The 26,030-nt window shown below is 37.8% G+C and overlaps 1 protein-coding gene across 4 annotated transcripts in view; it reads right to left on the reverse strand.

Moving 5' to 3' along the window:
• Positions 1–317: 317 nt before the first annotated feature.
• Positions 318–26,030, reverse strand: part of CNOT4 (CCR4-NOT transcription complex subunit 4) — a 49,775-nt gene continuing 24,062 nt past the window's right edge. Inside the window, exons 8-13 of one of the 4 annotated variants that reach the window (XM_017737963.1) lie at positions 24,180–24,335; positions 21,469–21,526; positions 20,751–21,000; positions 18,413–18,910; positions 2,506–2,718; positions 318–1,728 (exon numbers count right to left, since the gene is read on the reverse strand). In XM_017737963.1, coding sequence (XP_017593452.1) covers positions 1,427–1,728; positions 2,506–2,718; positions 18,413–18,910; positions 20,751–21,000; positions 21,469–21,526; positions 24,180–24,335 — 1,477 coding nt within the window. In that variant the 3' untranslated portion in view covers positions 318–1,426. The remainder of the gene's footprint in view (positions 1,729–2,505; positions 2,719–18,412; positions 18,911–20,750; positions 21,001–21,468; positions 21,527–24,179; positions 24,336–26,030) is intronic. The other 3 variants (XM_017737965.1, XM_017737964.1, XM_017737966.1) reach the window with 3 other exon arrangements.

The following is a 26,030-nucleotide window of genomic DNA, read 5'->3' on the forward strand; positions in this document are numbered from 1 at the left end:
CATGGCATTTAATTCAGAAAATATAAACAAGATTTTCATGCTTCTGATTTAAAAGGATACCACCAGTAACAGTTAGACTGACAGCCTCTAGCCATTGCCATGAGTAAAGACAACAAAATCCCTTTAAAAGGTTTAAGTGTTATGCTATTTCCACTCTTCAATACATAAGTTAGCATACAAAGCAATATTGCCAATGATAAAGTAGTTCTGGTTTAGATGAGTAAGAAGAAAACCCCAAACATGCAAGTGCATACGGTTTTTACCAGATGCAGTAATTAAAAATCCAATGTTAAAAAAACCAAAAAGCAAACATGAAGTCATCATCAAGTTTTCTGTTTTATTTAAGATTTTAGTTTTAATTCTGAAGAAAGAGGTACATTTCCTTGGTTTTAGTTTTAGCGTCAGGTTATAACCATGTTTATTTATCTGTTTCTTTTTTCCTGTCTTTTCAATACTGCACAAACGTCCAGAAACTACAGGGTTAAGTAAAAGCTGCAGGCAGAGGAGGTCAGAGGTTGCTCCTGATGGTGATCATGTGGCCCCAATGCAGTGCTATCCCAGAGTGCCCTAATCAGGTGAATCTTTTCTTAAAAAAAAAAAAAAAAAAAGAAAGAGAGACTGATAGAGGAGACAGAAAGACTGAAGTAAATATCACTCGTGTTTCAGCTGCTTATAATTATATTACGTATACGCTAGGTATTAAATCTGTGAATACTTTTAAAACATTAAAGTTTACTTGAAATCTAAAGCCAAAATTAAAGAAAAATCTTATTCTCCCCTCTTTAAACCACTCTTTAGCAACATGCCAGTTACTCATAGCTGTGTTTTGTCTTTCAACACACTTCATGTCAAACTCTGACTGATGCAATAAAATCCCCTGCTCAAAAACAAAAAAAACCAACCAACCCCAACATAGCAATTTCCCTGTGTAGTGCCACACTGAATGCAAAATAAATGCTGGGCCACTGCTTGCCCCACATGTCCAGTAACTTCATTTAAATTAAATACCTTTTTCATGTTCTTGCATTTGATTCTGCATTGCAGTTTTTCCCCTACTGCAGATTGACACTTTTCCACTAGGCAGAAATACTCATGTGCAAAAGATGTAAGACAGTAATATTCTCCTTAAGCATTGAGACTGCATTTTGATTTCTCTCTCTCTTTTTTTTTTTTTCTTAGAATGGTTAGAAAGTATTTCAAACAGTGTATTTCAAACACTGGTTCTGCAGAAACTTAACAAAAAGAATGGTCATGACCCTGTGATGGCATTGCATTTGGGGGGGAAGTTTGATCAGGAACTGGATTCTTCAGAAAGAAAGATATGACAGGGAACAGTAGGTGGGCATGGGGAGGAGTCAGGGTGGGACACTTCCTGCATTTCTAACGTTTTGGGTCTTATTTTTCTTTTTTTCTTTTTCCTCCTTTCCTAATGACGATCCAGCGCTGAGCTCTGTAGTAGATCTGTGGGGGTTTTACTGGGGGGTCTGAAGGCTGTCTGAAAGCCTGGAGGTGGGGAATGAAAGCTGGTGGGGTTTGAAGGAGGAGAGTAGGGATTCCAACTGGCTCTGTGCAGAGGGATCTGTGTGCCGAAGGGGTTACTGTGGTGCGTCTGTGATGGCGCTGCACTGGGGCCGTCCACCTCTGTGAGGGCCTGAAGAGATTTTAGCCAATGTGGAGGATTGTCATCTTGAAGGGTGTCTAAACTGTTTCCTGTGGAGGCTGGGATACCTAAGAAAAGAAGAAAAAAACAGGGATACAGGCAAGTCAGAGGAGAAGCAATAAATTGACCATGAAGGAGGTCAATTTAACCTAGCAAAAAGCAACAATGAAAAAACATGATTAGTTTGTACAGAAAATGCATTTTACATTATTACATGTAAGTGCCCTGCCCGCAAAAACATTTAACATTAAATCCAGACAGGAGAAAGTTCACCCTCAGAGCACTTCTTCATAAAACACACATTTTTCTATCACACATCCTGCTCAAGAACTGCCTCCCTGTCACTGTGACCTTACCACACCAAGCTGCCAGTACACTACATGCTTCACCTTTTACTCTGCCTACTTGAATCATGCTTCAGCCTCTCTAACAGGGAAACGCAACCAGACAGCCTTATAAAAGAGAGCTTTATAAACAAGTGGAGTACGTCCCTTTTTAAATAACAAAGTCCAGTGCTTGCCTTCAGTGCCTCAGGACCAGCGACGCACATACCGGACATGCCATCCAGCAGAAGGGACACCTATAGATTGACCCTACAGGAAAGGGCTGATCCACCTGACTGCCTGCAAAGGTCCCGGGCATGCATTGCAAAGGCCTAAGTGACGCTCTGTTATACCTAGAGATTCCACAAAAATTCCTGGACCCTTGAGGTTTTGTGGATGGAAGCTGGAAGAGACCACCGCATACTGACTTTTTCTTTTTTTTTTTTTCAGATGTAAATCAGTTTGTGCCAAATACCCATTTGATGGTTTGCCAGTGGAGCTGAAGGAGTGAGAAACGGTTACCTGTGATGATTGCGGGGTCCATCCAGCTGCCAGGGCTGTCCCAATTCAGGCTGTCGGTGGTGGCAGTGTTGGACGTTGGTACACTGTGGTTGGCGTTGGAGGGGGAAGAAGCATTGGGCAGTCCACCAAAGTTGATGTTAATGTTCGGTAGAAGTGCCCTTAGCCCGTCCTGCCATTCCTTCATATTTAAACTCTCTACAGAACTGCTGTTGTCTGGGAGATTTACCAACAAAAAAAAATGAAAGATAAAAAAATAAAAAGCTGAAGTTAGAAACAGATGTCCGTCTTTGGTGGGGTATGGGATTTTGCTTTTACTTTTTAAGCTAAGCATTTAATACTTTCCCTGTCCAAAAACTAGGGTCAATGTTTCCATGATTGATTAATTACTCAGAGGGGCTGGCAGGTTTTATACAAAGTGTAAGGGAATGGGAGAAAGATTTAACTCCTCCCCCAATATATATTTCCCCATTTTGGTTCAGAGACTCGAATAATCAAGGACACAGTGGCTCTCCCTCTATTACTAACAGGGGAAAGTCTACCAGGTACTTGATGAGAATATCTCTGTTGCAATTCGGCTGCTGTATTAATGGGCAGCAGGCTCAAAAGCGTTGTTTTGTTTGACGTATATCAAAATGAAGAAAGGCTAGGTAGGGCTTTGCAATAGAAACTGAATGTGAGAAACCAGGGAGGCTGAGGAAAATCACAGAAGTCTTTTGTTTTGTTATAGCTTGCTCATTCACAGCCCTAGAGATGTTCTTCCGAAGGAAATGGTAATGAAGTTGGAGGGAGTGAAATTTCCTCTTGCAGTTGAAGAACAGTAGTGAAAATTCTTTAGAGACCTTTCAGAATAATTCCCGACATAGCAATATCCTCAAAATTTTGGTAAGAAGCAAACCAGCTGGACACCAAAGCAGTCAAGTCTCAACTACTTGCCTAAAAGTTTCAAGACGTATTAAGAGAAAGGACAACAGGATAATGTGGCTATTAGCACTACAGCAAATGATCCCTCAATACAAAAGTTACACCACGCTATCTAGAACACACTATCCGGTTCTCCGATCCATCTCTTGCTTTAAGTATCTCAAAGCAGGACAAACCAGACATAAGCATTCCAGTATTTATCATCCACTACAGGAAGTCATACTTTATTAACTTGTGGTCAGTTTTATTTGGAAAGGAAGTGTTAGGCAGTATGTTGGCACATGGTTGTCTTTTTGACAAATACCTACAATACAACCTTTTTTTTTTTTTAAAACATCTCTGCCTATCCTGATTGAAGAAAGGACCTTGATGTCAATCAAAATTGTTATAAAGAGATACGTTCACAATACTGCTACTTCTTCAACAACAGAAGAGATTTATGTCTTCCTGGAAAATTAGAGGATATCACTAACTTGCAACCTTATGTTGGAGAGTAAAGAAAGCAGTCTCAATTGCTATCAAAACCTGCCCTGGCAGTTTTTGTAAAGCTGAATGTTCAGAAAAAAGTGATGTCTCGAGGAATTACCTTTTTATAACTGGGGTGGGGGGGGAACCCCCAAAGCAAACAAAAAACCTACTTCTTGAAATCCTGTCCTTCCACAGCTTCTGCTTTTTCCTTTGCAGTACTAATGCACAAAATAAATGCTTTTAAAGAATTCTGTGCCATACATTTTTCATTGAAACCTGCAATCCTGAGGTTAAAAATAATAAATTATAATTTTTAAAAGTATTAGTAGAAAATGTCCTCAAGAGATATTTGCTCACAATCCTCTTGAACATCCATAAGCCCATTCGAGACAAATCCTAAATTAACTTTTTGGAACAAAAGTAGCCAGCTTATGATCACAGAAATAACTGTAACAAATTCTGCACTGTACACCATTAGTTTCCACTTTTTTTTCCTCACTGCTGCTTTAAAAAGCTTGTGCAAAGAAACACAGCTCTGTTTAATTATTCACTTCTACTACAATGCAAAAAGCACACAAAAAATGCTTACTGAGTCCATGCATGAGCAAAAATACTCATCTCAATACCTGTGAGCTAGGGATCTGCAAGGGTCTCAATCACAGACTTCACTAACTCGCAACATGCCCTCAAAACTCTTGTGTAAGAAAATAAACATGTAGTAAACGACACACCTGCAACATGTCATCAAGGAAGTCCAATGAAGACAAAGCCTGCAGGATGTTTTAAGGAACAGGATAGGAAAATAAATGTCACAGGGCATTAGGCCTCCTTGGGCTAAGAAAATATGTATGTTTTTGTCATGTTTTTCTCTATTTAAAAGAGACAATACAGCACACATAAGGGTCAAGAAAGGTAGCAAGTGGTTTAGATACAAGACTCTCATGGAATGGAAAAGGCTGGCACTTTCTGGTGAAGAGACACTGATGTCAGAGGCAGGCATAGTGCACCACTGCTGTGTACCCTCTCTAACACAGAACAACAGGAAATAAGAAGCTGAGGGAGACTGCTCTTTACCTCAACTGTCTGTACAAAATCTGCTTGGATTCACAGAAGTCAAGAGATGAAAGGCCCAAAAGCATTCAGTATCTACCAAAACTTTATTGTTTGCTAGCTATAAGAAAGTTAGTTTAATAAAATCTTGTGCTCCTAGGTACAAAAGTGACAAAACAGAGAATTAAAAAAAATTTATTGTCTTTCCCAAATGGGTGTGTTTGTGGGGCTGCAAGGCAAGCTAGGACAAAAACATTGTCCCTTGACACAAAAAAGCCCAAGCATCATGTTACTCAGGTGTCTATAACAAAGTTTTCCAGCTTGGCTAATAATTGCACAGAGCTAAAAAAAACCCCAACAAAATGAAACCAAAACAAAAAAAACCCTAACCAACCAAACCAAATCCAACCCCCCTGATCTAAGCTTTCTCAGCCTTTAAGAAAAAATGACACAATTATTTTTTGTAATATGGGATACATTAAAGGATTAAAATGTATTAAGGCACTGAAGTAGATGGGACCAATAGGGAACGTAGTGCTCTTCAACACTCCCTGCACTACTCTCCAAGGCCTCAGTTACTGGACACCAGATAGATAAAGCACCCAGACAGAACGTGAGCAGTCTCCAGGTATCATACACCAACACCCAAACCGAACAACTAAACCAGCATGTCTTTGCTGGAGTCCGGCAAGTTTTAAACAGCCTAAGTGAAAATGCAAATCCACTCCAGAAACAAAAGTTACTTCTACCAACTGAAGAAAAGTAATTTCTTCAGAAATCACTACTCATCCTGCAGCTAGTTTGTTCTTCCTATTAAATAAGTCTATGCTTCATGATGAAGCTAGGACCATAGTTAAAAATGAGAAAAGGCTAGCTCTCAGTTAATACAAATTATCTATTAAAAAGGGCATTTGCCTATTACCTTTCCCTACTTCTAAATGTAACTGAGTTGGAAGGAGTAATTTTCTGACTATTAGCAGACTTCTCAATTGGACATTACAACCTAGGGGTGTGAGAACCAATCCAACAGTGTTTCCCTCGCTCAAGGAGTGGAAATGCTGTCTCCTTTCATAGGCTAATCTTAAAAGGCTTAAAGGAGCGTGCCTACTGATAGTGGGAAAACAGAGAAGAAAACAAGATAAAACCCAGATGACTGCAAAGAAAATATCTTATAAACCAAGATAAATATGAGATTCCTCCCCTCATGCCCTAGCTTTGTCTCCCAAAAGAGAGAATAACCTGGTGAAGCATCAATGAAAGCACCACTGTTCGCATGAAAAACAGTCTCAAAATACACACCCTGAACACTGGTCTTCCCTTGATGTGAATTTCACAATCCTGTCTGGTCTAGTGGAAACTTTTGTTTACAGGGGTGAATAGATCCCACAGTTCTAGCACTGAAATTTTCCTGTGTCTGAGGTGGTATGTCAACATGAAATAAAAGCATTTATATGTAAAATTTGGAAAGTCAACCACTGTCTTAGAATGAGAAAACAAAAGAAAAAAAGCGCTTCATCACAAATGCAACTTGTCCATCCAATCCGAATAAAAAAATATTTGAAGTTAACTTAAGAAAAAGAATACAACTGAGAAGCCTGAACATTAATTTGTATAAAAATAGTCATTAAATGAATTTCTAAATAAAATCATTGCTCCATTATCACATCCTACCAGACAGGCCGGTAGCTTTACCTCATTCTCTACCTGCAATACCTTAACGTTGTTTCTTCACATCAGGCAAAGCAGTGTATTTGGGGGAGAGGCAGTGACAAGGATTAATGGCCAATCCAGAACACTGTTCTGTTGTACATAATCAGTACTTTTGAAGATGCTTGCACGAGCATCTGCTGCACTGACAGGGGCTGCTCCGTGACTTTCAAAGTTCTGACAATGACACTGCAATGAAGACCAAAGGTGTTTCAAACTCAGTGACATTGACATACTCTGTATTTTTTATTGATGGGACAGCACAACTTCCAGTTTTCTTGGTGTGAGATAAGCCCACTAAAATGAATATTCTACAGTGACTAGACCATTTCAAATTATTGCCCCAATTCTGATACAAGCCTATGGTAAAATCCAAAGCAAAATTCACCCAGTACATCCTTAAGTAAATATGACCAATAGGAAAGATCACAAGACTGTTACATTAAGTGTAAAGCAAGTGTATTTCTTTGCTCTATCAAAATTATATTCCAAGGCATTACAAAAGCCTAATTTTATGCTAATTGAGTATAACCATTAAATACCTTTATGCCAAGAGTCTTCAATATTCTAGTCCCACCGAAAAGCAAGCAGTCCTGAAAATCTAGGTTGCAATTATTTATTTAAAGAACCCATTAAGTATGTCATGTGTGTGACCAAGACACACAACAGTGTGTCAACTACAGAAAAGCTTCAAATAAACAAAATAAAATCAGAGGAAAATCATCATATGAGAAAACAAAAAAACAACTTCTAAGCAATGCCACCTACCTGACTGCAAAGAATGGAAACAAAAGAAGCCAAGAGACTATCGAGGTGTATTCAGTAACAGAATAGCTATTTCAACAACCTGGCTGTAAAAAGGCCCTTGTGAAATCTTTAAGGATACTGTACAATAAATTTTGAAGCCAAAGAAAAATGAGAGGAAAAAAAAAAAGAACAGGAAAGACTACCAGAAAGAGTTCACCAAGAGTCTTTCAACTCAATTAGAAACAAATAGGGCCATCAGAGAAGCATGCTCTTTCAAGTGACATCTCTGGTCCCAGTCTCTATCTTGTACTAGCTACCATGTTCACAGATGGCACAGATCATACGTGTTTTCCCTGAAACAGCCCGTTGCCCTATTCTAAGAAGTGACTGAGGCTTCTCTATTTTGACCTCAAAATAACTTTCCACTATTGGTATTTCTGTTTTGGAAACGGTTGTCCAGTACTTCTCTTTGAGGGGGAAAGAGAAGGAAAGGACAATTTGTCACATCCAAAAAAGAAACTGTGACCACCACATTAGATAAACTCAAAAGCCTTTCATCCAAAGGTTGTATGCGTAAACATCAACAAAACAGTTATGATAAGAACCATACCTGTTTCACTTTAGTATGAATAATAAGCTTGTTTGCTCATGGAATTTTTTAAACGATGAATAAAATCCCATTTAAACTTCTATGACCTGAAGGATTTCTCTCTCAGACTTCACTGACTCTCTATATCTACAATTCCTAGTAATCCTACAATGCTTAAACCAAACAATGAAGTTTCATCCATTCACAGAGGCCTAAGAATGTCACTGGTAGATTAGAGAAGATGGAAACTGTCCACATTTAAACAGCAATGCTGCCTGTCAGGAATACAAGTAGCCACTTCATCATATTAGGGAGATGTCAAGTGACAGGAGCACTAGAAAGTAAAGCTGTTTGCAGGGAACTTTTAAAAGCCCCACAAACATTGTCTATACATGGGAAACAAATCGACAATTCACAAATCCCAGCTTTCTAAGTGTCATTTCACAGTGCAAATTTCAAATGTAAGTCTTACAGTCAGGAGCTCTAACAGCTGGGGAAACAAAAGATGCACAAATACATACAATTTATGTACATACACACACCTACAGAATTGGCTTTGGTAGACAAGAGATGATGAGAGTGACAGCTGGACTGACAGTCTTACAGAATCAGACTTGAAACCAGTCAGAATTTACTCGTGGGAATATTACAGTGAAATTTTGCAGCTTCAGTGAAACTCACAGACAAGGCCAAGAAGATAATCAATAAGAGAAGATGTTCTGGACACAAGGAGAGGATGTTCTTGTTATAGGACATTAAGAGTGTACAAAGAAGAACTTGTGGATAATATGTAGCAACTATACTTTTGCTTGTATAGCTAATTGTTTTACTGCCTGAATGGTCATTGTTTGTTAGACAGCCTTGTCATTGTTTGCTAAGCAGCCAATCTCAGTAAGCCACAGCCACCGTGAAGAGGTATAAGGATAGCAGTAAAGAAAATAAAAAATCTTTCTACCTCTCTTGACTATGGATTACGACTAGTGTGTGCTGTTATGTCTGCCTTGACAAAAGCCACATAGAGACACCAGTCTACCCTCAGCTTTAAAATAATGCTAAGAAAGCACATTTTATCTCTATACCATATTAATTTCCATGGTTATAATAATTCCGATCAATTTAAAAGACAGCCATGTAAACAGAAACACACTATTCTTCAATGTCAAATCCAACTGCAACTTAACTTGCCAGTTAGCCAAACTATCAAGCAGAATATATTAATTCTAAAGTATACACTTAAAAGGGGAAAAGAAGATTTTCTAAATAAACTTCCTTTTTGATGATGATCTGACAGTACAACTTTTAAGCTTTCTGTGACTAAGTAAGTGTTATGAGTCAGAAAATGTCATTTATTTTCAGGGGAAATCCCTTCTACAACATTGGTATGGGGACAATAAGAAGACTCATATTTGCTTGCATGTACAGTGTCAGAATTTTATTAGGCTTGAGAAAAGCAATTTCACATCAAGTATTCTGGAGAGTTCTTGTGATTGACTTACATTTACCACAGCTCAAGAGACCAAACCATAATTATGGCAGCCAGCAACCCAATTTTAATCTATAAGCAAATTTCAAATTGAGATTCTAAGTTGCTTTGAAAAACATACTTGACTTTCTACAAAATGTTTCCAGAGAATCTCACTATTTTTTGTTGCTGACTCCATAAGAAAACAGGTTTTGGTGCTGGTAATCTTTATTATTACCATGAATCTAAACTAAGTGCACAAAGACTTAAGATACTGAAACAACTGAAATAGATACTTGAATCCTACATACAGAACAGTTTGATAAAAAAGCTCAGAAAGCGTGCAATTCCATTCATCTGAGAAAAAAAGGCTCATTTTAACCTAAACTGCTTCCTCTCACATCATGCATCAGGGTTCAATCTCACCAGGTGACCCTGTTTGTCAATAGAACAAACCAACTTTGACTTCAAATGAAAAGCCCCCATGTACAAATAAATGTACTTGTGTGTACATGGATAGATACATGCATAAATAAAAACAAAGTATTTGAAATTTGCCCTATGGGCAATGCAATAACTAGAAATAGCAAAGAAAAAAAAATCAGATCTTCAAAGCTATAGTAACAATTAGCAGGAGCCTATCTTGTTACAGAAATTCTGGATTCCAGGAATATCCAACCAATCAACCAACCCTCTGACTTCAGACCACGAGACCAGCATTAGCACAATGAAAGCATAGTCTGACAAATTAAGTCTGATATATATTTGTAGATTATTTCAATAATTCTGTGGGAAAATTAGATAAACTGCAAGTAAGCCAAGCTTTCACCTTCCATGACATGAAATTCATTCTGATTACTAGATGCTGTCTTCTAATAGAAGCGACCTATTTTTTAAATAGATGGATTTTTTTAAGGTAATTTCTCTGAAAGATGAAGTTCAAACGAGGCTGTGTAGAAGGAACCAAGAGATGGCATAGGATGGGGAAAAAAAAATATTTTTTTGCCCTTATATGTGATTTGGCAGTACTAGGAGGAAGAACACTATTTGCAGAGCTGCTCTTTTTAGTTGCTGCTATTCCTTCAGGATTCATTTATGCTTCACCCCCAACACAATTTTAAATAAAGATTATGTTTGCTCTTTCAGTTGTTTTTCAAGCTGGTGCACTTAAAAAAAAGTTTATGCAGAAAGCCAATTAATTACCTGTACTTTTTGCTGAAATGCACCAGTCATTATTGGTATTTTGTTAAATGGACTTAGAAAGAGCCAAAGTTTCAGGTCCATGCCAAGGCACAGCCTTTTGTTAGACACTGAGGTGGCAGTGCCAAGTGCACTCGTTTCCAATCTTTAAAAGGAAAATGCCATGTTTTTAACATCACTAAGACAGCTGCACCTTTTAACTCATGCCAGTGACTTACTGCATAGTTTGAAGTGACGTCAGAAAAGCATCTAAGAGAACACAGCATCCCAAGGCTAAGCACCTGCCTGCTGGAGGAAGGAGACACTCTACTAAGATAACAGAACTGCCTCTTACAGTACTGCAGGGCCATCCCAAGATCTTACCAGTTACCTGGAAAAGGAAACAACCTTGCTAAATTTTGGTGAACCAGTCTCAAAGAGGTTCTATTAACAATAAATGCAGTCTTCCATCCCTAAAACCCAGGCAAAATCCAACATTTAGTGTAGCTGAAACTCCTTTGGTGACACTACTACAGACACAAACAGCCGTGAAATTTGATATGAAATACCTCCTGTCTGCTTGGCTTTTCCCCTTTTCTCGAAAGTTAGCAAAAAAGCTGTCAGGACTGATCATCCAGAATGCAAATTGGTTCAGCTACTCCAGCCACCTATTTCAGCCAACCCCAAATTTATTTCAAATGTAATGGAGTTAATGTGATTAGTCATTCCTCTGATACATTGCGAGCAAGTTGGAGGACTTTTTCCCACTTTTTCCTTTGTCACATACATATTCTTCTTCCAAAATAAAATTACACATTTAAAAATAGTCATCTTGCTACCCAAAAAAGCAGGATGCCTGTCTTTCACTGTCATGCCTAAAAAAAATCTTGCAATCAAAGATTTAAAAAAATTTGTAAGAGCTTAAAACCAAGCTAGAGAGACGAAGACCGATATTTATGTATCAAGCCTTATTTGAAACAGTATCACCTATATAATCATAGGAAAAAAATTCCGCAGGATTTAGAAAACAGTTGAAGTATTAGCACTGAAAAGGCACTGGACGGAAGGGTGGGTTGTGTGAGATGAGGTTTTGAAACAGATGGAGAAGTAGCAGGACTTAAAGGACAGGTGCTGTGGATGAAGTTCTTTCAGAGATCATGACAAAATTACACCAAGGAAGCCAGGCCTTCATAGCGAATGTAGGAAGTGTATGGGAGTTAAGGGACAAGACACCAGAGCTAAGAAAAGGAATATCCACAGGATATTTCAATCTTGACACCAATTTAGTATTTTGGAAATTAATCTGAAATCCCATTTCAATTTAATTTAGTTTAAACCTGGGTGCATAAAAAACCCCACCAAACTCCTCCAGGGAAACAGAAATGAGCAAGCCAAAAGTTTCTTTTCAAAATAGATTAGTTCCATATTGTGCCAAACACTTCCTCTTCACCAGTGAAATAGAAAATTAGTTATGATGGGAAGTTAAAGGAGAGTGAATTTCAAGGTGGGGATACACACAGACACAAAGCATCTCCTGAAGAGGAAAGATGGAGGACTAAGAACCTCCATGGAAAAAGTGGGGTGCTGTGAGCATAAGGATTGATAAGAAGAACAAAATGTTCAATGGCAAAGGCTGTACTAACAGTCATTTTGTTGAGGAAAACAGGATATGCAAGAATCAGTAAAAGCAATAATGGTAACGGCTGAGGGCTGTTTACAGAAAGTACTTTTCATTTTACAATTTCAGAGCAGTTTCAAATGAAGAGTGACCCTGTTATCAGGGCAACATCCACTTCTGAGAGGAGCTGCTCTGCACTCTGGAAAAGATACAAGCCTTTGGAAATGCCATATGTGGCACCTATAACTATGAGTTGTATCAGCCAAGATGTTCACCGGATTTCCTATTTTCAGTATTTATACCTAATCAGACAAAGACTTCAGCTACAGGCAGCTATAGATCTAACCAGGGGGCACAGAAAAGATGACATTCAGCTGCCATGCTATCTGTCCAGCTGCTGTTGGAAAGCTAAATATCAAGGAAGACCATCAAGTGAGCAAGTGGTCTTCTTTAAAACATTAGGTCACAAAATTAATGGACTAATGCCTCTCTTACTGTAAAGAGTAAGGAAACCAATACTTAAAACAGGCATTAAAACTTTCAGGTTTATTGTCAGGTCAAGAGGAAAAGTACAGGAAAATGTTCGACCATGGCATCCAAATAAAGGGATGTGAGGCACCACTGTTTAAGTCACATTGCTTGTTACTAGGGTATGGGATTAAATGCGTATTTTACACAGCACTTAGAGAATTTTAATTTTTATAGCATGCTGAATTCAACAGCCACACCACATGGCCCAAACCTTCTTTTAAAAAGGCACAGTAGCAGAACACACCCAAAACCCCATAGCAAATTATTATCCTGAGACCACAGAAAAATGTCAGCTGCTATGCCACAAATTCTTTGTTTCCTTCCAAGACTGTAGGGTATGGGGTATGTGTTTGCGTTTTTTCAGGAGATAGAAACAACCCAGGGAGAGCAAAGTCAAAAAGACAAAGACCAAATTAAAAATGTGTGTCTCAAATGGAAATGCAGTTATGTTATGGGAAAATATCAAGTCAGACAAGGAATCTTAGTATTAAAGAGAAAGCATGTTAATCCTTGTTCTGGTATCTCATCCCTTTTTGTAAATAAAGTCTCTAAATAATATGACCACAGCCAACATATAGGGATCTTCCCTTGTTTCACTAAAATCTTGTCCAAAAGGTAGCATTAGGCAAGAAAGGATTTGATGTTCAAGACAAGCTCAGTGGCTGGGGGCATAGAGCCCAGAAAATTTAAAGCAGGAGCAGATGCAACACCATAAATTGCTCAGAAATGGAAGAGCTCAGGACTTAAAATAAGTCGGAAGATGTTGGGCCTTCTTAATAAAACTGTCATTGCTTTGTCCTCTCTGCTACCAGCTACTGCTTCACAAAAACCTAAAGGCAGCCATGACACAAAAACACACATGCTAATCTATGTCTGGATAAGGAATGCAACACCACTACCACGGACACTGCTGGGGGACACCCAAAATTAATAGAGCTGTCTGCCCATTTATTGTCTCATCTTAAAATATACATAACACCATCAATAAGGATGTACATATTCAACAGATATAAGCTACAACATCAAAACTAAAAGGTCTTATGAGGATAAAATTTTGACTCTTCATTACATTCTATTACACAGACTTATGACATTCAACCCCCCATGTTTTGAAATTTCAGGAACAGCTCACAGAAACCTATTGCAGTTTCCATATCAGTCAGTTGCATAGTTAAAATATCTTGATGAACTTTACAGTGGTTATCTTCAAAGACAGAGTAGAACATTTTTCCCCCTATCCTAAACAGGGTTTAATTCTTTATGGTTTCTATCTGTGTCCACTTGACTATTTCCTCTAACTTAGGTTTTTAATGTATGTATTATATACATAAATTGCCTCTGTTCAAGAAGCATTTGGACAGCGCTTTGAGACATATGATTTAATTTTTAGGCTGCCCTGTGCAGAGTTAGAAATTGGACTTGATGATCCTTGTGGATCCCTTCCAACTCAGGGGTTTCAATGATTTGTTTGAGAAGAATATATACATGTTATTGTGTAGGAGTAGTCTTGGAAGAGTTTGAAGTACCTCATTATTATCAAATATAGAGAGCTTACAATTAACTTTCACATTCAGGATAATTATGAAATTAATAAATGAAGTAATAGCCAGTGTTTCAAAATGTCAAGTACTTCATTCTGCATAGAACTGATGGGAAAGTGGACTAACCATTTAAACTTTTTCCTAATACTTTAAACTCTGAGTTTGTTACTATATTTCCATCTAACAAAATCAATGACTACCAACCACTCAGTAAATTCAAGAAATAAAACTATACATTTCTATTTGCAAATTATTAATATGCATACTTCTCAGGTTGTAAGCATTTGTCTCAAAACACACTGTTAATGTGACTCCTACCTTACTCTATGATCTCATACTATACCTATTATTTTTGAACACACCACAGGCAGTAGGGTAGCAAAGATGATGGTGTACTAGCTATCAAATTACAAAGAGTTTCCTGTTATCCTATAGTAACGCAAAAATAAAGGCACACAGCCACCCACGGTGCTGTCAGTAAATCAATCTTTCCCTTGGCATTATCTGCAGAACAAAGCATAGCTGCTGGCCAATATTCTTAGGACAGTTTGCATACAATCTAGGGTAAGACTGCTTGTAGCAACAATCACACTGTCCATGGAGAAGTCACTGAACTGTTCTCCTGAAGCACAGTTACAATTACACAGTAAACCATCTAATCAATCCCACTCCAGAGAGCAGCAATAAGCTTAAATTGTCCCTGAAAATAACAACATGCAACATCTGTTACAGTTTACAAAACCATACGGTGGGGGAAGGAAAAAAAAAAAAAACTTATTTGGGAATCAATCAATCAAAAAGTTCATTTAAATATGGGTTGGGGACAAATGTACGCCTGATGAATATGACACATTTCAAGTACATGCATAATAAAGCTATGAAGTCAATCATGTGTCACTGTGTAATTCCACTGGAAACCACAGAATTAGTTAATAAATACTACTTCCTCTGAGAAATAGGCAACCAAATTCCACAAAGAAATTACCTTTAAATGAGAACTTAATTTAAAAAAAAAAAAAAAAGGTAGTGCCTGTGTTCCTCCATTTCAATTGGGTACACATCACAAAACAGCCCTGCCTGCAGCTGTGGGGTTATGAATACAGCACAGCTCTGATTCTCAAATAAACAAAAGGTAGCTTCAGCAAATTACATTTAACATGTCACACATGAGCATTTCAAATTCATGTGAATGATGCCTAAAGCGGAAACAGCAACAGTTTAAAAGACACCATTTTCTTCATTCATACAAGCTTCCATACCACAAATACACTTAGTGAAATCAACTCGAATTTAGAATGCCTAGAAAATACTATACTAACACATGAATTTATAGAAATTATTAAATCTGCTTGTTTTGACATAAATAAAAAGGTTCAAAAGGGTTGATTAAATAGAACAGGCAGACAGACTAATGTGCCTGTTCTCACCCTGCTTTTTTTTTTTACCAGTAACTGGTCCAGTATTAGCTACTTTAGGAATTTATAATCCTGTGAAAAACTGTGATCAAAGACCTTAAGAAACATGTGACTTTTACAGCAGTAGAGGGGTCTCTGCTACAAGAGAGAGTGTGAAGTTTCACCTGCACTTGGTTTCTTTTCCTGTTATATCTGAACCAGCCAAGTTCACTAAAACACCCTAATATGGAGTAACAAAAGAGCCAAGAAAAAGGAGCTTCAGGTGTACTACAACTAACTGCTCCATACTGCTAAATAGCTGTTATGATACACACAGCCTTTCTAGCAGGTCAGCTAGGGTATGTTACAAACTACTGCAAATAAAGGCTTATACACAAGAGTTCTCTGCACTTGGAAACCACTTTCTTTCCCCAACCCCACCAGAGAGCTGTATCTGTAAATTACATGAGGAAACTAGGAAAATTCTGTAATTATCTACTTGCTACTGATAGATTAAAAGCAAACAAAGAACAGGAATTATTTTTTCAAACAGAATATAAAAGGGATTCATTGAGAGACCTGTACTCTAGATGCAGGTTAAAAAAAAGAATAATCAATAAATTGGAAACTATTAAGTCAGCACACAAAAAATGAGTTATGAGGTCATCTCCTGACTTTAAAATTATTTGTACTTCTGAGGCAGTTAGAGCACTAAAATAAATACAAATAATACAAACCCATAACCCAGCAAACTAAACCAGAACTGAGACTTCAGCTGATTTCTGGCAGCAAAAAAAGACGAAGTAATCTATCCTTGTGCAAATGATTCTTTTTCCAAAATGTATCAAAGCTGACATGTAGATCAGCTGAGAAGTGTTTGCAGTGCAGCAACTGCTGCTATCTAACTGTCAGCCAGTCAACTAACAATGTTTTCCATAACAAGAGATTAAAACCAACTCAAAGGATCTTTCCATAGTTACTACAGCTGATGTTTATTCTGGTTTTAGCACGGTGTTTGCCAAAAATATTTTTAGATTAATTGGTTCTACAGTTGCACACATAAAAAGAACATAAATATCAATTCTGTTACCTTAAAACATATGGGGGAAGTGCATGGCCTGGGCTGTGCATCAACCAGCACCACACAACCTGCTCTTCAGAAGCTGAACAAGAGATCTACAAGTCTTCTACAAACAGAAAAAGTTCCGCTTTCAAACTGTTAACTACACTTAAAATAATGCAATACTTTTGCAAACCTAGAATCAATCTCTATGAACACATTTTTTTCAACACTAAAGGATTTTTCTGGTCCCCCAGTCCATAAGAGTCTTGTTACTGACTCCTCAAAGTAGAAGTTTTTACAATTGAGCGGTAGAGTTGAAAAGTGGTATCTTCTTGTTTTTCAGAAAGTTCTACATAGTTTAGGGGAAAGTGAGCAAAATTGCAGCTGTGGATGCTGTACTTTTTTTACTCCATGCCAGAAACAACTTTTTTTTTTAGTGCAACCGGTATCAGTCATTTTAGGCTAAACACTTTGCCATTGCCAGCATAAAGAGTTTTGAACTACTTGCATTTGTAGTCTGGACCAGGTTTATACTTGAATCAGCCTGAAGACCCTACAGCAGTACTGTAGCTGCAAAAAGCCTTCAAAGAGGACAACGTACAGAAAAGTAACAGCCAAAATTAGCTCTTGTACTATAGCATCAAAAAAACCACTAACTTTTTCTAGGTCACTTTCTTACAATAAAGCTAGTACTTCTAAAGCCCATGAAAAGAAAATAATGCTGGCAACATCTCAAGAGGCAGTTTTCTCTGCCTCAAGGCTACAAAGAGCTAACAGAGACTTCCTACCTGCAGTTGGTTATACATGTAATACAATTTTTTTCCCGTTACAAGAAGAGTGTTTGGGACAAGCTAAACTGGAGAATGGAAGGACTTCAAACCACAGAAATAAATTTTTAATCAAGACAATTATTGTTACAATTAGCTCCTTAGTTGTAATGTTTGATGCAAGAGGCTATTAATCCACTCAGGGCAGCCTGAACTGGCCTGACTGCACATTTATTTTTCTCCAACATCACAACCCTCAGAACCAGGATGAATCCTCTTACACACACTGCAAGCATCCATTCAGTGAAGATTAGCATAATATTAAGGCCATCTGAAGTACAGAAATGAACAGCACTGAATGTATTAAGGCCATCTGAAGTACAGAAATGAACAGCACTGAATGTTTATTGTGCAGCCATTCGGTTATGTGCAAGAGGGAACAACTCAGCAGGGACATCTGGCACAAATTACCATCATTACAGTTTTTTGCACGACTTTAAGAACTCTGGTCAACATCTGCATGCCAACGTGAAAGTCACAATGCACTTCCAGGGCCTATTCTTAAGTAAAGCCAGTCTGGCAAGAGTGAAGAACCAAAATACCAATCTGCTTTGGCACAAAATTAAGCGGGCACATAATACTCCACCTTCCTTATAAAGCTCAGTATTTACAAGGCTAAATATCCAGTTACTTTATTTTAATGGAAAGGACCTATTTAAAACAACATTCCTCCCTCCATTCATAAACCTAGTATGACAGTCAAGAGATTAGGTCTACTGCTTGTTGCTGGCTATTCCCTTTTCCTGTTTTGACTCAGAGAAGCTGAGAGCATGAATTAAGTCATATTCATGGCTGTCCCTATTCACCTACCTGATATAGGGATCCCTCCCAGACCTGTGCTGTGTTGTGGTGGGAGATTCAAGTCCAAGAAATTACTATTTGAGGTGGGATTTGCTGTGTGGTTCAAGTGCATGATGCTATTGCGTGGGAAGGCCATCCAAGGATAGCGAGCTGCTTGGCCTGGAAAACTGAAGGAGTTGTAAACTGCTCGATGCTGTTGAAACTGTGGAAACCTCTGTGGCATGACTGGAAAGGTGCTACTGAGAGAGTTGGCATTTGTGGGTGCAGCAGGATGCAGGAATCCAGAACCTGGCCCTTTGGCAGTTGTAGTGTGTGGGGTAGGGTTCTGAAGAGATGTGGGCGAAAGGGAAGGTTGGTCTTGGACTGACAGTTCCTTCTCAATCAGGTCTGCTAAGGCTTTGCGGGTGATGTCAAAGGGATCAAACCCTAAGTCGTCCTCTTGCTGTTTGGAGGAACCAAACCCAAAAGCTGCTTGCCAGTCTGTGGAGGAGGATACTGGTATAGTTTCTGTTGGAGAAGAAAGGAACAGGATTTAGAACGAGAATTAGAAATTATTTATCCATATAAAAACTTCAGCCTGTGTATCTGACTGTGGTCTATTATCTTTCACATAATACTACTTTATACGTTCCCCAAAGACACCTTACTCATCACCTTAGAATGCCATTTTGAGAACAAACTGTCACAGATTTCTACTAAAGGTGAAGTGCTAGAACTAGCAAATAACATTTTTACTGCAGAACTGTTCTGTTCTTGAACTATAGAAAAACCTTATCCTAAGTATTTTCAGGAATAACCCCAAGTAGCAAAAGACCAACGAACACTTGCTTAGAGGCTTCTTTATCCCATATTACTTCATGGAAGTGTGAACAAACAGAATTTAAATCAAGTTGTTACTCAGTTCAGTATTTTGCTTTCACTATTAATGCTGTGCAAGAAAGATAAGCAGGACATTCCCTCTCAAAAGAAAGGACCTCAGAGCAGTTGTTCAAAACAAAAAAACCCTCAAAAAATCCCTTACTGTCTACCATTATGAAGAGAAGCAAGCCAAATTCTTGAGGAGACCCAATGATAAAATAAAAAAGGGAACTGCATCACAGGATATTGTTAAATACTGTGATGCAGTGCTGCAAAAAATATTATCAGAATTTGTCTTCATTTTCAATTACTACTTCTTTTCATTATAGCGTTAAGTTTCTTGTTCAGGTCTGGGTCTATGTTCAAAGTATTTTTCCTCAAAATTGTGGTCAAGCAAGCTGCTAAGTATAGGGTAGCATCACTTGCAACATTAACTCCCTCTGCTGGTAGGGACCTGGTCTGCCGCTTTAAGGAGGTTCAGTATCCTCTCGGAGAAGGAATCTACGCTTCTGTTTTCACTCTAAAATCCATGCTGATAAAGAGTTGCTAGACCAATAAGAACTTGTCCTTTGCATTCTTATTTAAACAGCAACCAACTTTATATTAACTATGATCTCTACTACCTGAAAATTGTCTCTCGCTGCTACTTAGTCCTCACAAAATTGCTGCATCAAGTACCTTAGCAGCAAGTAATTTCCTTGGTAATAAATATTGTTTACAAACAAAATTATGATATCCAGGAGCAAGATAAACATCAGAAGATGACTAATCACTAAGTAAACCAACTCTGTCATAACATTGTTTGAATTCCATTTTTTACTGATACAGTTTAATTTAATTTTCTAACAATTCCCTCAGACCTACAATTTGTGAGCTCTTAAATACTGTTAACCACTCCCAAGACTCTATCATTGCAACTAAAACGATGTTTCATGCATGAGACATGGTATTTCATAGGAAAGTACCTGGAAAATACAGGTATCTTTCAGGTGATGAAATTAAACATAACTTGTCTGAATTCATAGAATCTGACCTCAGAAAGAGAAAGATTAGGCACCTTCAGATAACTATGCAGGATACTAAAGAAAATTCTGAATTCTACAGAACAGCTTCTGATATTAGAACTACAGATTATCACAGCAATATATACTGATACCCTATATTTTCCCCATTCTCAATAAAAACCTGTAACACTAAATATTAAAGCATACATGTGACATCCTATACATGTTGCTAAGAAAAACTAAAATAAGTACTCTCAATTCAGCCATGCAGCTTGAAAGCTCTGTAAAGTTTCTTTAAGAAGAAACCCTTAGGTCAGTGCAATTCATTTGCAGTTAAGTGACAAATCTTTTTGCCATTTTTAAGGGGGGAAAACACAGTATGGAATAAGTCCTAGACATTCAGGTTCTACAGAGTTTTAAGCCCTGTACAACTCCATACAAGTTTAAGCAATTGCAATACCAAGCCATGTAACTTGTGGATGTACCTGATGTGAAGAGGCTCTGTGGTTCTGGTGCTGTGGGCCAGTCACTTGAAGTCTGTGGAGAGCTGGGGAATGGAGGAAGCCCACTAGGGATGGGGTTAGGGTGCCGGAAGTTGTCAGAGAAGAGTGACTGTGATTCTGTTACAGCCCCTTCAAAAGGGGACCGTGCACTGTGATTAGATGAACTGATGGGTATAACTGGATTGGGTTTTGTTAAACCAGGTGGTGGTGAAGGTGTGTCACTGTTTGTTATCTACAGGCAAGAGAAAAAGAGAAAAATTAGGACATGAGTTTATATATAAAATATTCACTAATTCAGATAAAAAATTTCCTCAAAACTTTTGGCCACAATTGGGTTTGTTAAGATAAAGCTCAGCACAAGGTCAAACAAAAAATCAACTTAGAGATAGCCTTTTAAAATTTTATTTAAAATTATCACAGACGAAACTAGGGTGGAAAATGACATTTGAAATCATTGAGTCCAACCTATGACTGAACACCACCTTGTCAACTAGACCACGGCACCAAGTGCCACATCCAGTCCTTTCTTAAACACCTCCAGAGACGGAGACTCCACCACCTCCTGGCCCATTAATCCATTCCCAATGGATTAATGCCCAATTATGATACACTTCAGAAAATACTTGCTTCTCCAACTGCAAGTTGCATTAAGTCCTCAAACCCACTTGTTACTTTCAGAGCACTTATCTTTGTGTCTTACCTGCTGAGAGCTGTCACCATTTCCTATACTGAGGGAATCTGAAGGTTTATCGATAGGGCTGCAAAAGTGGAAGGGAAAAAGACAGTAAGACACTCAAGTATTTAACATGAAAAATCAACATTTGCTTTTGCAGTGGAAGACAAGCCTTAAAATAAAAACAAAGCAAAATTAAGAAGTAGGAATTAAGATGGAAAAAAGTCCACTTATTTTTTTTATGAGACTGCTTTTTTAATCATAAGCATTCCAATCATTTGTCATATACTGTAATACTTCTTTTCACCACCCTCCACTCTGCTTGCTGACCACCTTAAGGAATAAAAGAAAAGTTTTGAACATGTTCATAGCTACTCTATACCATACAAAAAGCCAGAACTCTATCCTACGGCAGTATTTTGTAACAGTCAGTTCCATCTATGATACTCCTGTAAAGAAACTTGAAAATATCTGTTTTCCAAATACACAAGTTTTCAGTTTCCATACAAATCCTAAATAAATCTGGGAGAGATAAAACATTAAATTAACGATTTAGTCTTGGTGGGAAGTTAAGCTTCCTACCAGCCTTTAAGATTTTAACCAGCAGACATTAGTCCCAAGTTAAAAAAATTGAGGTTTGAGATGACAGAAGGGGAAAAAAAACATAGCACAAAAAACTGCCAATAATAAGGATAATACTAAGATACAGCAGAAAACCACCTCAGAAAGCCATTCACTGCAAATTATTGTTTGAAATTAATGGCACATCTCAGGATTCAAGATTCTTATGGGCATCTGTGAGTTGCCTTAATTATGCTAAATACCGCACTAATGAAATGGTATTATTGAAGTTCACACTAAAATCTTTGCTTCACAACTTCAAGGTACTCTCTTTGTCATCTACCCGTAAGAAAAGATGCACAAGCATCAAGCTGCGCAGGCCAATACACAGATTCTACAAACAAGCACCAGAAGTAAGAACTTGAATTTCAGTTCCATTAAGAGGCCCCAATGTGATACAAGTCAAATTACAGTTACGATGTTAGCACAGGAAAAATACATGTAACAATTTCTTTTACCTGGGTGCAGACTTCAGATTCTAGATACACTTTGTTTTCAAACAGCCCTTGCTGCTGCAAAGTTTAATTACGGCATACAGCCATACAGTAAGGTCAACAATTCGTAAGATTGCTTCCACTGATAATTCTTCCCCTCACCCCAAAATGACTAATCGAAACCCAGCAGAATTACTTCTCCATTCTAAAAGAAACTGTGTAAGAGTAATCATCAATAAATTTTTTTGTAAAAAAAGAGCACTGATTGGGTTAGTATCTCAAACAGATAAATTAAGCTGAAATATTTATGACTACAAATTATGAAATATTTATGACTACAAAAGAAAAACCACTGCATTACTCCAGTGAAGATTTACAAATACTCTCTACTTAGTGGTCCCACAGCATGAATAAAGCTCTTCCATTTGAAACAAACTGCTTTTGGTTAGCAATTTTAAATACCTATAGCACAGAAATTTGCTGTAGACTCTTCAATACACAATCAATTCTGATTGTAGAGCTGATATTCCTGTCTAGTAAAATACTTCCCCAACAGCTAACAGTCACAATACTGCAGTCTAAAAAGCTATGAGTAAGACAACTTTTACTGACAATCTAAATGATGAAAATGGTTGTTATACTTGAACCTGCCTAAGGAGCCTTTATTTGCAAGACAGACTTCCAGCCCTCAGGAACGAACAAGACTTATTGACTATAATATTTTTATTTACATTTAATACGTTCTTTTCAGGAAGAAAAGAAAATTGCACATCGCTACTGAGAGGCAATTCACAGGCTCTCTGATCACTCCTCAATGGGACTGTTATTTAGCCTAACAAGAAGGTACCACTTTCAGCAACACACTCTATTTTAATGCATGGGTTCAATATTGATTTAAAATGAAGATTGGCTACTTACTCAGCAGCACCACTGCTTGAAATATTAGGGTTTACCTTGCTTTTCCCCCATCCAACCTCTGAATGAGCCAAATGTGTATTACCTGAAGGGGTCCATAAATAACAAACCAGCACAACTACAGACTAAAACTGGAACTGCAAGTGATGTGTAAGGTAGAAGAGGACACCGGTTCTATTCAAGAAGGGCATCAAAAAAGAAAAAATGTTGGCTGGCAATAAGAGGTTATTGTAAGCAGATGAACTACTTCCGCTACACAAAGAAGCCTCAGTTGAATCTGCTGCCCTGTTGTCCCTCCAAGTGGTAACTGGGGAACCCTTTGCTCTGGAGTTGTGTTTCTGGAACACATCACTAGAAGAAAACGACAGATATTTTAGCCCTAACATTTAACTTCCCTCTATTGAAGCTTTTCCAAGTGACAAGCCTCCTGATGTACTGCATGTGCTTTTGTGGAAGCTTCTGTATAGAAAAAAAGGAAGGGCTCAGCTCTGACTGGGACTGTGCAGCTGTACAAGCTGTTGATCCCCTGGTTATTCTGTTCCACTCAGCTCTTACCTGTGTTGTCACTTACTAACTTCATGTTAGGGTTCCCCTGCACAGTCTGCCAATCAGTCTTTTTAACATGGGCCATGCTAAGCCCAGCTTTTTGTGACCTGATCAGGATTTGAATCCAGCTCTCCAACCAGAGAGACTGAAGAATCATTCCCTCCACACCAATCAGTGAGAGAGAAAGCAAGCTATCTGAAGTATAAAAGGCAGTGCAATTACCCGAAATCTGAGTCTGCACCATCTGGAGTCATGTGTTCTGGGTCTGTGCCATTTTCTAATATAGGAGGCGTTTTCCTGTGTTCCATTGTTAAACCGTTGGCTGATTTACTTGAACTCTGTAATGATGGCCAGGCATCTTTGCTATTACTGTTGGGTCTGGAAAAAGGCAAGAGTAAAATAAAAAAAAAAAAATAGAAGAGTTCAAGTTATGAAGAAAGTGTTTTAAAAATTGTAAACACTGGGGAAATAAATCCTTGTGCCAGACAATCCATAAGAATAGATTTATCTGGATATTATTTTTCAGATTTTAAATGGTGATGACTTAAAAAAATAATTAGTGGGATAGGTAGGGTAGAAAGAAAACCAGAGGGAAGTCTGTTTTCTTTGCTGAATAGATAGCTGCTTTGCCAATGCTAAAGTTCAAACGTGCCCATCTGGGGGAGAAGAAAAAAATGTAAATAAAAATGAAAAATGCCATCAACAGTTCAAGTGTCCAGACCTTTGCATACCTCATTTAGAATTACTTGCTTTAGCCCATAACTATTTTTAAGTTCTGTAAGTCACAAGCTAAGTCCTTCTTTTTTTAATATATGTTTTCTGTTCCAGGCCCTATCAAGCCTGGCCACAACAGATGAAGTTTTATGTTTTACACCTACACAAGAGTCTACAGCTTTGCTAACGGACCATGAGATCAGCCAGACAAACACACTGTTCAAGTTACTGCTCCATTCATTTCTAGTTTAAAGCCATAATTACTTCCCTTTTATAAATTAACATTAAATTTCATTTTAGACTACACATTAGAACTGAAGAAAGTTCAAGAGAGGACTCAAAGCCCAAGTTTTTGCTGTAAATAGTTATATTCTGTACAAATGTAAGCAAAATGGAATATAGTCTATAACCAAATGGATTCAAATACAGTGTTGTCTGCTAACCCTGCAATCTTATTATAAAAGACCTGCTTTTGTGTTCTCAAGTTCTTTTATGTTAACTGTAGCTTTTCATTTGCTTCTATTAGGAGCTGGTTTTAGTGTCCAAGTCCTGTAAGGAAGCAGCTTTAACAAAGAAAAATTTTTAACATGTATGTCCCTCCTGATGTTCCCCTACATTAGTATGTTCCTATTACATGGTCCAACATTTACTCTACATCTTTAGGTCAATTTACTGATTTCACAGTCAGAACATGGAAATTTCAGTAACTGCTTATAGCAACACAAACATTTCCTACTTCTATTCAGATAAAATCAGTAATAGTAGCTACCCTCAAATCTCAGTATTTTAAGATTTGCTATTCTGTATCCATCTTTTCCCAACTACCTATACCATATGTACATAGATGAGAATCCTGACCTGATTTACAGATCTCATCTTGGCTTTGCACACATTTGGAGTAAGTTAGAGATAGTGAGTTGATTAGATATAGAACATCAGGGAATGATGACACAGCAGCAGCATGTCTGTCTTTTAATATTCTCACTTGTACAAAAATGAACTGTAATCCAGATATATCACAACTGTCAATCCATTAACAGATTTATTTTAAATATCCAAATTTATGCTCACTGCCATGCAAAGCCATCTCTATACTAAAACTAACTTTAAAATGCCAGTTGAAAGTCAGTTGGTTAAGTTCTGGCTGCGTATCTCCGAAGGGCTGTTCTCCTAAAGATCAGCACATGCTTAACTGGTTTTTGTAGCACAAGAAAATGTTCATTTCAGTTCTTCAGAAAAATGTAATCAGGAAAATAAAAAAGCTTGATCTGTTTTAAATATGGAATATACCTCCAATTTTAAGAGAATGCAGTCACCATGACTTTCAAGTAACATACCAAGAGATGAGTAAACAAAGTG

This window comes from Corvus brachyrhynchos, unplaced genomic scaffold, assembly GCF_000691975.1.
Source record: "Corvus brachyrhynchos isolate BGI_N302 unplaced genomic scaffold, ASM69197v1 scaffold56, whole genome shotgun sequence".
NCBI lineage: Eukaryota > Metazoa > Chordata > Aves > Passeriformes > Corvidae > Corvus > Corvus brachyrhynchos.